Source organism: Zonotrichia leucophrys, chromosome 6 (assembly GCF_028769735.1).
Source record: "Zonotrichia leucophrys gambelii isolate GWCS_2022_RI chromosome 6, RI_Zleu_2.0, whole genome shotgun sequence".
Lineage (NCBI taxonomy): Eukaryota > Metazoa > Chordata > Aves > Passeriformes > Passerellidae > Zonotrichia > Zonotrichia leucophrys.
Window position 1 is genome coordinate 19,397,113 of NC_088176.1, and position 13,181 is coordinate 19,410,293.

Sequence of the window (13,181 nt, forward strand, 5' to 3'; positions counted from 1 at the left end):
GCCTGCTGCTTCTCTAAATGTGGTGTAGGGCCCATTTGCTGTGACCAGCTCTCTGAGCTATTGGCTGCTGGTCCTGGCACTTGCATCTGTTCCAGATTTCTTTCATCACAGGTTTGGAGGTGCTATGGGAATGGGTGTGTGCCACATGAAGACAGGAGAGAAGGCACTACATGAAAGCCTGCAGAAAGGCTAAAACATTGCTGATGGAGGTATGTGGAGACTATAGCAGCAGTAATGAGAAGGACAAAGCACTTCCATCTTGCTTGAACAACTTCCTGTTATGAGAATCACAGATTCACATTAAACCAAGACCAGAGAACTGCCATAGAGGAGAAAGAATATAAGTTTATTTTAAAAAATAATAATTTAGCTCAAACATAAACGGGATTGCAGAGTGTTGACTGAAGTTGGAAGAACAATATTTATCCACAGAACTTAGACCAGTTTTTCTCTCTTGTAGATGATACTTTCAGTGCCCTTCCTTGTCCACACCTCTGCTTCAGTTCTCATCTGCACATAAAGGTATCCTGACTACTGAGGCTCTTAGTAACAAGGCAGAGGAGAAATGGTGTCTGCTGCATATGAAATGCTGTTCCTGCCTCCAGAGCCTCCATGATCCAAAAAGCCAGAAGAGCAACTCCAGCATCTAAACCAACGTGCAATACAAAGGGAACAACCTGCACTCCTCCCTGGAAGTCTACCTACCCATGCCCCATTCCCAGCATCCTGGCCAAGTGCTCCCACCCACGCCTGAATTCACCCCCCCGCCCACAGGTGCTGTACACAGAGGTGTAGACACAGGCCTTTGCAATACTCCTCCCTCCCCACTCTCTTCTCATCCAGACCTGCAGATCTTTCACCTCTCTCCATGCCTGCATGCCATACATTTCTTGGCACAGCAGCAGTTCATTTCACAGTGATGGGATATGCCCTGGAACACACCGGCCACTACTGTAGTTTTTTCTCATCTGTGAAGTGGCCTTTCATGCAATTGCCATTCTGATACGCAGGGCTGGCCCCTTTCCTCCTGCACCACAGCACAGATTTGTAGAGAGCAAATCCAATAGCAGCCAGACACAGCAAGAGAAGAGCCAATATGTCCAGGCAGAAGTACTCATACAAGGAAAGGTCGTAGACAGCCGGGCGAAGGAAGGGCGCCCCATCGTGCCGAAGGACGTACTCCAGCCAGTACACTGTCCTGTTGAGAGCATGCATCGGTCTGTCCAGGTGCAGGGCTGAGATGTGCTGGGCTGCTTTTCTGTAGCTGCAAGGGAAGATGACAGGACATTTACCTTTCAATAGAAACTTCAAACTGAGAAGTGGCCTGACACATCCAGTGATGCTTTGAAGTCCCAAATAATACCTTGGGAGAGGGGCAAGTTTCTCCCATTCTTCTTCTGAAACCCACTCTGATGGCACTGGCCAGTTATGAAGGCACAAACCAGAGTGGATTTTTCTTTGTGTTTTGTTTATAACACTGACAGTTTGGCTTGCAAGTACCTGTTCAGTGAGCTCATGTGTATGACACTTTCTGAGGGGAGTTTACACCCCAAGACCTCACCCAGCATCAAGCAAAAGCTATACACTTGATGAGTGGCCAAACCCTTCTAGATACCAAACTGCAACACCTCTTAATAGGTAAGAAATACAAAATACTTTCAAAATCAAGCTCTCAGAGAGCATTTCAAAAATCAGCAGTTGCACATGTCCCATTAGAAAACAGGAGCCCTTTGTCACTTTTCTGTTCCTGCTTCAGTTCTAGGAAAAAGCAGAGTATATGACTGACAGAAGGAGCAGATGGAGCATTACCTGCAGTTCCCTCTCTGTTTCTACAGAAAGCTTTTTGGACAAGTTCAGGGAGGTCCCAATGGGAGGCTGTGATCTCACCCTCCCTGATGACAGGGTGGCATTAAGAGGTCTGTTCCCCAGTAGCTCAGAAAACTTTCTAAGAACATTACAGCCAGACAGGACTAGATCACACTCCTTAGAAGCAAATGCTGGAGTATCTCCTCCTGTGCTGCATCTAAGGATTTTGAGGCACTGATACATCTGGTCAGCTGAGCAATGCTTGACACTGTGCTTGGTACAGAAGCCATCATAGGTGGTGTAGGGGTCAACACAAAGACACACTGGTCCCTACACACTGTCTGCACCAAGGAGGAGCTTGATGCTTCCAGATGCCTCACCTGGGGTCAGAGATGACAGTGATGACAGCCTGGTAAAGATCCTCTTCTTTTAGTCTGCTCCAGTCCATGAGGATACCCATGCCCTTTGCCTGCACTCTGGTCATGATGTCAAACTGGTCCCCATAGAAAGGAAATCCCACCACTGGCACACCGTGATAAATTGCCTCAAATATACCATTCATCCCACAGTGGCTGACAAAGGCTTTCACATTGGGATGGCCTGCAGGTAAAGGAAGAGTAGCAAATCAGTGCCTTCCACGTTGCAACAGGGCTACCAGGGGTTCCTTAACACACAATGTTGATGTATGTTCAGGGAAAGACAGGCATGCTAAGCAGAGAGGATGTTAAGCAGAGAGGATTCCTTTGGGAATACATCTGGTTTTTGCAGCCCAGAATTGCTGAGTAGAGCCTGGAGGAGAAGGGAGATAGGAGCCAAGCAGCTTCAAGCAGGTGTTAGGTGAGGAACATGTTTTGTACAGATCAGACACACAAGAAGCAACAGACTTAGATCCACACAGGTGCTGCTATCCTTATGTACCTTTGCTGTGGTTTGGGCTAAACTCCAGGGGTGTTGCTAGTGGCACACACATACACAGAACCCAGCCTTACCTAGCAGGTCATTCTGGGGCAGCCACCCCATCATCAGCGTATTCTCACCCAGGTTTCTTGGCTTCTGACCAAAATATCTGTGGGAGGAGACAGAGCAAGGGAAAAAAGGAGAAGAGAAACACAGACAACAAGAGTAAATTCAATCAGATCAAGAAACAGAAAGCAAACTCTGTGATTTGAAATGAATCACCCCTCAACATTGTTTTCCATCCAACTCAAGTGAAAATGAATCCCATTCCCTTTTCACCTCCACACCACCCTTTGCGGGAGGCGAGCAAATGCACCAGCCATCTTCTCCACCAAATCGCTTGGAAGAGCTCGGATCCCGATGCCAAAGGAGACAACAACGACACCTGCCTCTGCTGCTTCCACCCAGAGACGCAGACCCTGTGGGCAAAACACAGCTACCTTGAAGTATTCTTCCAGAAGGGCCCTTCCCACTCTTCCCTCTGACAGAGGCAGTAGAAACTGTCCACAGAGAAGATGAAGCCAAATCCACCCAGAGCACAAAGCTACACGGTTTTCACCAGGCAACGAACTCTAAAACCACTGTGGTTTTTGCACCCAGACAGGCAGAAATTACTTGAGCACCACCTGGTCTTGGGAGTCTGCAGGGAGGTGACCAATGGCATTATCTCCTGCTGGAGGTAACACAATTAGTCTTTGACAAGAAAGGTCCTGGAAACAGAGGTACCACATAGGAATAGCTAGGAGAGAGAGAGAAAATGGAGCAAAAAAAGGGAGGCTATTTTCCCATTACCACTAAGACAGAAGGCCTGTCAGGATCTCTAGATGTAAGCTGATACAAGAGACAAAACATCACACAGTCAGGAACAACTTCTTCCTGGAAAGTTCCTACAACTCTCCAATGTCAAAGTCTTCTGGAGGGGGCAGAAAGTCTTGCCATATTGACAGGAGACTTCTAACCATCCTTGATAGCTACTTGCAGACAGCAGATTTAGTTTTTGATCACTGGACAGAAAGGTAGCTACAGATCCAGTAAAACTCATAGTCATTTGTCCTTCATTTAGAGGTTACCTGTAATGCTACATAAACAGGTCTGTATCTAGAACAGAGTCTGTACTTTTTTTAACCAAAGCCAGAAGGTAGTAGGGAGAAGACATCAGCAACCACAGCTACTGTGAAGCAAACATGGACTATTCCCTCTTATGCCAGGCTGGGATGAATTATGTCCTTCTTCAAGTCTCCCATGTATCTCAGTCAGGAGCATTTTAGGGAAGTTTAATAAAAATCTATCTTTGAATATATATACTTCCTAAAATAAATATGCAGGAGAAAATGAATTTTAAAAAAATGTTATTAAAAGAGAAAACTAAAGTGATTAATACAGAATATTAATTGTATTTTAAAAGTTAGGGGATCAGAGTACAAAAGAGTTACAGAGCACATCTTAGTGTTATTCTCTGGGGATACTTCTCTTTTGTTATATGCTTCAGAGACTCATGCCTGCCTTTTCAGAAATGCTTAGAGTGCGCTAAAACAAGAATCAAGAAGTTTACAATAGAGATATTTTAGCTTCTCCATTCTTTTGAGTTTTACATCCTTTGAGCAGTACAACCACTGAAACTACTACAGAAGAGAAAGTGCTGGTTTTCCTTTTCTAAATAAAAGTATAATGACTCCTAAACCAGATGACTATGTTATCCATTATAATTGGGCCATAACATTTATCTTTCAGAAACAGCATTGAAGCTGCCAGGGAAGCATGGTTGACCACCAAATGTTCTCACGTTCTCTCAACTACAAATCTATATTTAACCAAGTCCTAAATAGAAGCATTCAAAATCATAGTGTTTCAAATAGGAGGAAATAAGCATTTAATTACATTTCAAATGGAACATTCTTTAAGGCACACCTAGACCTACAGAGGCTCTCTCTTCTGCTGGCATCCCATGATGTGGACATGGACATGCCTTCCTGCTAGCATGACAGCCACCACCTACTGCAGGGCTCCAAACTTATCTCCATCATTCTTTCCTTAAGTGCCCTGGGATCTGTTCTGGAAGCTGTGAAGCACATGAGTAATGCCCTAACAAACAACTCCCTTCTTTATAAGGCAGGTGTGTACGTGGCCAGGTTGGACCAAGCCAGAGTTTTGCAAGAGCTGTGAGGCAGCCACCCTCTGACACAGCTTTCGGAGCACCCTACGTGCGTTTCATTACCTGCAGGCCGTGCCACATGGGCAAGGCTCATGTGCAGTCAGACACATCTGGAGAGCTTCTTTTTAAGGCACCTGATCTCACCTCTTTTTTAACTGAAAAATATTGGTATCCACAGCATCAGTGAAGTTGCCATCAGAGATCTTGAGAGGCCTCTAATAATTTGAAAGTTGAAATCTTATCTCCCTTTCAGACCCTTAGTCAGGACACTAGGACATCTTGACTGCCCAAGTTTTATTATCCAGGTTTATTTCCCCTCAATGTTTGTAAAAGCGGTAAGACAAGTCCTACTCTCTTCCAATACTGTCTTCAGCCAGAGGTTTTAGGAGCTTGTTCCTCTGAATTTATTCCTGGGATTAGTAAGGCATAAGCTGGAGAAAGCCTTGAGAGGAATTTTCAGGACTGAATCTTGAGAAAAAGGGGTTGATACCCTGCAGTTTTCTACAGTTTGGGATTCTACACTCAATTTAATGAAGGAACAAGAACAGCTGTCCCCTGTGGTTTCTTAACACTACAAGCTCAAGGGCAGAAATGCTCTGTGAGAAATAGGATGGAGGAAATTCTGGATTAACACATCAGTGATGAAACAAAGCAGATTAATTGTTCTTCCCATTCCCACAGGAGCAAACAAACTATTCATTCTCAAGTCCCAGGGGCAGCACTTCCATCTTACAAACTCCACACACCATTTTATATGGACAGTGAGGCCAAATCCCACTTCAGCGTGGCCCACTTAATTCTACATCCTCCCTGCAGCCTGACAACCTTCAGTGTTCCCGGTCTCACCAATGCACCCACAAGCACCAAAACACCACAGCTTTCCAGACACTTGGGGCTTCAGAACTTTTACAAGGTTCTCCCAGAGAAGATCTGTACTAAGTAGCCTCCCTAGTTGATGTGCAATCATAGATCAAAGCTTTCTTGCACTTACCACTGGAAGGGGCTTTGCAGGCTCAGCCAGGATCCCCCCTGTGAAAATGACATGGGGGAGGGTTGGACGGGGAAAGTCCAACACCACATCATTACAGAGGAAGAACAGACTGGTTCCATGAACAAGGTCCAACATGGATGTCTTGGGCTCCACACTATGCTTCTCCATGAGACGTTCAAACTTGGGCAGGATGACCAGTTTTGTAGCCACACGAGTGATTATGTAGACTAGGAGATTCCAGGTCCTACCAAAAAAGCCCATCCTGTCTGTCATCAGGGAGTTGAATTCAGGGACATAGGCAATGGGGGAGGTGGCACCAATCTCTGCTGGGAACCAGAAGCCAGTGGAAATCACAGCATATTTGATGTGTAGGATGTGGGCCAGGATAAATCCACACATCTCATTGGGGTCCACCAACAGCAGATCAAAGTGCTCCAGCTGGAGTTTCTGCAGAAGGGTAGAATTTCCCAGTACTAGGTCACAGTTTTCCAGGTACTTCTCCAAAAATGAAAACACCTCCAGGGAGGTCATCTTCCCTTGAAAGATACGCTTTATCTTCTCCTGCACCCAGGCATCTGCGTTCTCTGTGCTGAAGGTTCCCCAGTACCTCTGCACGCGGAAGCCGGGCAGGGAGGTCTCCACATCCCGACCTTCATGGAGCAGCAGCACAGGGTCATGGCCCCGGTCAGTCAGTGCCTCTGCCACCCGCATGAAGACTCGCAAGTGGCTGTCAAAGACTATGGTGGGCATGATCAGCACCTTGGCACAGTGAGATGGCTCCACAGTGAATGCAGTCACGAGGAGAAGAGCAGCAGCAGGGCATGGTAGCACCTTCATCATCTTCATCACTGCAAGGAGACAAACATGCCATTAATGCAGTATCTCTGTCATGCACTCAGTAATAATAGTTGGAATTGTAGCTGCAAGCCAGGACTTGTGAGCTGGGACAGGAGAGCAGTCTGGAGTCTTTCACTGGGGAACATCCATCCCCATCCACTCTGCCTTGCCCGAAAAAAAAACCAACCAAACCAGAAACAATCCCACAGAAATACCCCAACAACCAAAGTCAGATATCAGGGGAGTTTTCCAGAAAATCTCTTCTCTGTGCTCCTAAGGCTCAGAAACTAGCAGACTGACTCACAGAGAGTTACTGAGGGTGAGTGGCTGGAGAAGCTATGCTGGGTCACAGCACCAGCAGGGACACTTGCTGCTCAGTCCCTGTTTACCCCTATGGAACCAGATCAGCTGGATTTTATTTTTATTTCTGTCCAGCCAGAACAGCTGGTTCTCTCTGAAGCCTTAATGTCTGTGCAAGTTGGCAGAGAGGCCTGCAGAGCTTGGTGGAAAGGCCATGAGGTGTGCTCTGGCTTTGGCCCTCACATGGCTGGCAAGGCACTTTGCTCAGCACAAACAAGGCAGGAGCAAGTCCAGGTCACAGCAGGACCCACTGAGAGGAGCCACAATCCCAGAGAGCACAGCTACAGTCTGGACAGAGAGCTGCTCCAGTACGGCTCAGTCATGGGAGGCTCTGGGGAAAGGGCTGGGAAAGGAAAGCGAGTGCCAGGATACTCATCCACTAGAAGAAGGCAAACCCAGAAAGCAATCCCAGAGATGACATGCAACACCTGTGGCACACTGACGCCCCTTAGTCACACTCCTAAAGCCGTCATCCCTTCTGCAGTTTGGTGAAACACCCAAGATTTCTGTTGTGTAAGGGATGTTGCTACATCACTGGAAGCGAATGCGCCTCACCCACACCTAGCATTATTTTGGGAGAAGAACTATGTGATAATTATTTGGGAATAGTCAGAAGCAGAGTAGTTTTCTGAGAACCCAGTTCAGACATGCTAGGAAGCAGCAGTGGGAAGAGGAAGAAGTTACAATGGGAACAACTAGAAGTAGATTTTGGATGACCCCCACACGCTAAGCCCCAGTGGGGCTGCAGGGATGTGGTAGAGTGGAATTTGGTACAGGATCTTCTGACAGCCCCGCCGATAGTGCTTGATCAATTAAGAGGTGGGAAAGAAAGTAATGAACAAGATTCTGCTAAATACAGTGTTCAGACTGCCCTCAGCAGGCCTCTCTCTGGCTAAACTAAGCACATGAAAGCAAAGACATGGGAGAATAAAACTGCCCTATTCTTCCTCCAGTGCTTTCTTGTCCCACGTGGAGACAGGCATGAGAAACAAACAGAGCAGCTACTGGTTGGCACCCTCCCTTGTTTCAAAGGCAATTTCTGATAGTGCTTGGACTCCCATCCTTCCCACCCAGGGTCATCTGTGTGGCTGGGCCTGCACAAGTGATAAGAAACATGAGAAAAAGCTAACAGATACCAAGAGGGTAGCTGGACCCACAGAACAAGAGCTCCAGGAGAATACAGACAAAAGTGATGGGCTGGAAAGAAGAAAGCATAAGCTCTGCAAGGAATGTAAGGATCTGCCCAGCATCCTGCCTCCCTAACAGCAGGAAACAGGCTGGCCTGTGACAATGCATTGGTCACAACAGAGCTACAGCCCACAAAGCTGGTCTGGTACTCAGATTACTTGAGAGGCCCAAAAGGAACTTATCCTGCCCAACACCAGGGAAGGTAAAGCATTTGGCTATGACATTCACAGCAGATCCAGGAGCACATGCTGCTTCCAGGAAGCAAGGGAAGGATGGCAGCCATGTGATCTCTGCTGGGATGGCAGGGAGTTAAGGAGAGAAGCAGACAGGCTTTCCCTGGGGCACCTAGTGGGTCATACATGCACATAAGTATGCCAAGAAGAGTAAAAGAGGTTTTATATATGGGGTAGGGTGTTTTCTTATTGGGCAACAAGAAAAAAGATGAAGAAATAGTCCCGGTAAAAGGTATAGTTATTTAAAGAAAAAAATAGTCACCCATCTTCAGCCAAGGACTGTGTTCTGCCATGGACCTACATGCCAGACATTGCTGAGACCCTCAGCTCAGCTAAGACCCTCTGGGGACTACCAAAATCCAAATGACAAGTAAGGTGTCAAATCTCAGCCCTCAGGTCAGGGGCAGATGCTGACTCAGTGAGACTTGCAAACTGCTCTTGGTGGTTTCATCTCTTCCAAATCAGGAGCAATCCCTAAAGGTGCTGGCTCAGGAACCTCTTCTCCCTACCCAAGCAATAAGGGAGGCTGTAAATCTTGCTAAGATGTGAGAGGATGCCAGGCTGCAGGAAGAGACCTTTTTTTCTACTTCAGCTCAGTACCTCCAGAGATAATCTCTGCTCTGTCCATGCCCAGAAAGGTACCCTGGTCATAGCTTCAGCCCTAGAGCTGTGCTGGATGCACCAGACACATCCAATTTTAGTGCTATTGGGATAAAACAAAGGCTAACTATCAGCAAAAAGGGAACAAGGGCTTGTTCAGCAGCTAGTCATTGTTGAAGTCTCAGGCTGATGGCAAAGGGGAAGGGAGTCCCAGACCTATAAAAGGGCTAAATGGCCCAGTTTAGAAGACTCAAAATTCACCTGCTCACCTCGCTGGTTTACTTCTTACTGACACTGAACAAAAGAGCTGCTCCATGAGCTCTGCAGCGTGGGCAGCTGCTGTGGCCAGTGCAGTCAGTTCAGCCCAGCTCTCTGGCTATGGGAGCTCAGCTACTGCAGGCAGGTGATCTTCAGATATTTTCAGGCATCTTCAATCACGTGGGATTGTGATTCTCTGGGAAGGTGAATTCATGGTTTGTGCCTTGTCAGAGGTGCAAAATCCAGTAAATGACAAAAGGTAAATGACAGATTGCACACTAGGCCTGAGAGCAGAGTAGACGGAACCATCTCCTTGTTTGTGGTCTGGAAGTCCTAGTGGCTACATCACATGAATACTGCAAAAATAATCCTGCCACTGCAAGGGAAAGCCTTGTAAAGAGAGAATAGACCCTTCCCTGTTTTCATGACAAGTGCTTGGCAGAGCCATGCCAGCTGGCTGATCTACACAGAGCAATGGACCTAACATCACAGTTAACACTGGCAGCCAGAGTCAGGGTTCAAGGGAACTGTTGGAAAAGCCCACACCACTGCAGTTTCACCACTGCAGTATTCAGGGCAGAGCAGGCACCTCAGTGGGAGCAGGACCTGGGAAAGTGAGACTGTCACAGCAAGCAGCAGCATCCCCCCTACCCTGCACAACTGTCCACCTCCAGCTGCTGGGAGATTGCTTTCAAAACCACAGCAATGCATTGGTGCTGAAATGTGAGGCAGCAGAAAAGGAGTGGAGAGGGCACAGTCCTCTGAAATGCCCCTGAGAAACCTCTTTCTAGGCTGAAATTTGTCCCATGATTTTGCCCCATTTAACATGTTTGACAGGGTATGGCTTCGGTATTGATGGAAAATTACACCAATCAACTTAAGTGAAATAACCAAACAGCCACAGCTCCAATTTAATTCAGATGCCTTTTATTAGGCTGAAGTACTAAAACCTGTCACAGCAAGCAGTCAAGGCAAAGAACCCCACAAAGAAAGGGCTATGAACAGGCTCAAATGCAAGGACTGCCATTTGTATCTCTCCCTCACTTTTTTATATTACCTAGTATCTGCCCAGGACCTGGAGGCCTGTATACATGGGACTGAATTATTTCCCCTCCTGCATTCTGGTCTCTATGCAGCTCTTGCCCACAGTAAGAAACGTTTTCACTGCAAACTTCTCAGGAGTTAACAAAGCAGCAGAATTAATTGAAAAGCAAAAGATACTTTCACCTGGATGTTCTAAACTCTTTTTGGAATAAGATACTGAGATTTGCCTGTTCTGTTGGGTATGATCCAAAAAAACCCAGGATCTTCTGCTACCATCACGCTGATGACAGCCAGCCTAGCTGCAGCAAATTTATGGAAGCCAAGACTGTGAAAGCAGGCAGGTATGCAGCTCCAAGAGCAACTTTGTCACTGCAGGAGGATATTACACTATCAGCAGGGGCTGCCCAGGGGAATTCCTAGTAAAAACCTAGAGGATACAATACTGTACAAAGCAAATAAAGCACAGGTGGAAATAGGGAAGTTTAACCAGGCTTCTGTGCTCTGATTTTGGTTTATCACAGACTCTGACTTAACTAGAATCACCTGGGTAAATTACAGTAACACTAAAACATTTATATTAACACTATAGCATACTAATGTCAGAGTATACCAATACTAGTATTAGTATTTTAGTATAGAAAACAAAGATAAAGGAAAAAACCCCTTCAGATATAAGCATCCCCTGGCAGTCTGTATCCCTGAGGGTCTTTTAAAATGCTGTTTGCACACAGACTGAATAGGGCACAGATGGTTTGCTCAAAACAACATACCTTTCTAGCATTTTTCCTTTTACATATTCATAGAAGCCCACTGCAAGCACAGAGAATGAAGGAAGCCAAGATCACTCTTCCAAGATCCCTTTGGAAGGACCAAAGGGAACAATCACAGCAGTGATCAGGTCAGCATCAGAATGATTTATACCTTTCACCACATTGGTGCTACTGCTGCCACAAAACACCAGAAGTAGTCTGGCTGATCTCTTTTGGACAAAGATTGATGCAGTCCCCAAACACTTCCTAACTTTTGGTACTTTGGACCACTTTGAACATCCTTCCTGTCTCATTAGAGTTACATGGAGGAAGTTCTACAAGCAAGGTCGGAATCTGTGGGCTAGCAGGAGGTTTCCAGACAATAGTGCCAGGGAACCATGACACTAAAGGAAATACTGGTCCATAACGACTGAGAAAAGAAATAAAGATCTGGATCTCAGCTTGTCACAGTATTTGAAATTACACACACCTTGAGCTGGGGGATGGTGTCAGACACCACACATCTGCTTCCCCAGCTAGCCCCTCATCACACATTAAATCTGTGTAGGAAGTAAGTGATATTTCCCCCATTCAATATTCACAGGCTTCCTGTTTGTCTTGTGAAAGCAACAGAGATGGTTTGTGACACAGGGTGCTCTGCAATAACAAGTTCTTCTGGACAGCCTTTTTCTCTCACTTACAACATGGTTGCAAGACAGAGCAGCTGATGTGAGACTGTGCCCCTTGTGAGTGGTCTGAGGTCTGCCATGTGGAAGCAAGTCAGAACATTATTTGTAATCCCTGGATGAAAGAGAAAGAACAGCTTGGGGCCATTTCCAAATAGTCGTGTGAGCCATAGACCTCAAAGTGAGAGCACATGACAGGCCAGAGCGTTATTTGGTCTTAAGAAGAATGTATGACACTCAATTTAAATAGTTCTTCAGACTGCAGAGAAAACTGGGAAGATGCAGGTGCACCAAACCTTAGGGAAGCAGTCAAGAGGAATGGGGAGGAAGGAAAAGAATCTTCTCATTAACTGCCTTGTCATTTCAACTTCTTTCTGCAGAGAAGCAGCACATTTAAAGAAAAGTTATTAAACACCTCAGAAGCTTGTGAAATCTTGTGTAGAAAGCTATGGGGACTGATAAAGTCCTGACAGACAAGTCTGATCACATTTGACAGAGTTACAAGAGTAGAGAAGCTAGGGATGAGTCTTATCTTCAATGAAACAATTGACGCCCTCACGTAAAAGAAACCCACAATCAAACCAAAGAGCTTCTTGGCTCTGAGCCCACCAGAGGAATGAGACCTGGCTGAGCTGCCGTAAACAGAGGTTGAAGAGGGTTGCATAGGAAGAGGAGGCAGAACAGGAGATGGAAGATACTCCTGAGATGTAATCTTCTAAAGGAAGATGAAGCAAGTTACACAAAGGCGCTCTGAACGCGCGTCCGTGTGCCAAGGCTCCAGTCCTGTGCATTGAAGCAGATGCTGAACTCGCGCCTCGCTGGAGCAAACCGGGCTGCACACGCGCGTCCGGGCAGAGCCGGGGCCAGGCTGACAGCCGAGACTTCGGACCGAGTCCCTGTCCCCGTCTCCCGGCCGGGCAGAGCTCATGTGCCATCAGCCCAGCCCGGCCCTACAGCGCTCACCCGGAGCGCAGCTGGCAGCCCCCGCCCGCGGCCACCCCGAGCCCCCGACCGCGCGTCCCACCGACCCCCGCAGGCACGCCGCAGGGCGAAGGACCCGGGCAGGGCACGGCAGCCCGGCAGGGCACGGCAGCGGGACAGCGCCGCCGCTGCGGAGCCGAGCGGCCCCGCCGGGGGACACGCCGGCCGCAGCTCCTCCGGGCCGGCCGCCCCCCGCCCTTGCGCCGCGGGGCCGGCACCCACCTGCAGCGAGTCCCGGCGGAGCGCGGCCCGAGCGAGAGGCGCGGCGGTGCGGGAAGTGGGAGGGAAGAGAGGGAGGAAGGGAGGGATGCGGCCGCCACCCGCCCGCCTTCCCCTTTC

General features: G+C 47.5%; 1 protein-coding gene across 1 annotated transcript; it reads right to left on the reverse strand.

Moving 5' to 3' along the window:
• Window positions 1-326: 326 nt before the first annotated feature.
• On the reverse strand, window positions 327-13,160 carry LOC135449503 (2-hydroxyacylsphingosine 1-beta-galactosyltransferase-like). Its single transcript, XM_064716588.1, has 6 exons — window positions 13,065-13,160; window positions 5,907-6,754; window positions 3,043-3,182; window positions 2,796-2,872; window positions 2,187-2,406; window positions 327-1,264 (listed from the first exon to the last, which is right to left on the reverse strand). Exons 2-6 carry the CDS (start codon window positions 6,750-6,752, stop codon window positions 949-951), a joined length of 1,599 nt encoding a protein of 532 aa, XP_064572658.1. The 5' UTR covers window positions 6,753-6,754; window positions 13,065-13,160; the 3' UTR covers window positions 327-948.
• Window positions 13,161-13,181: the final 21 nt, after the last annotated feature.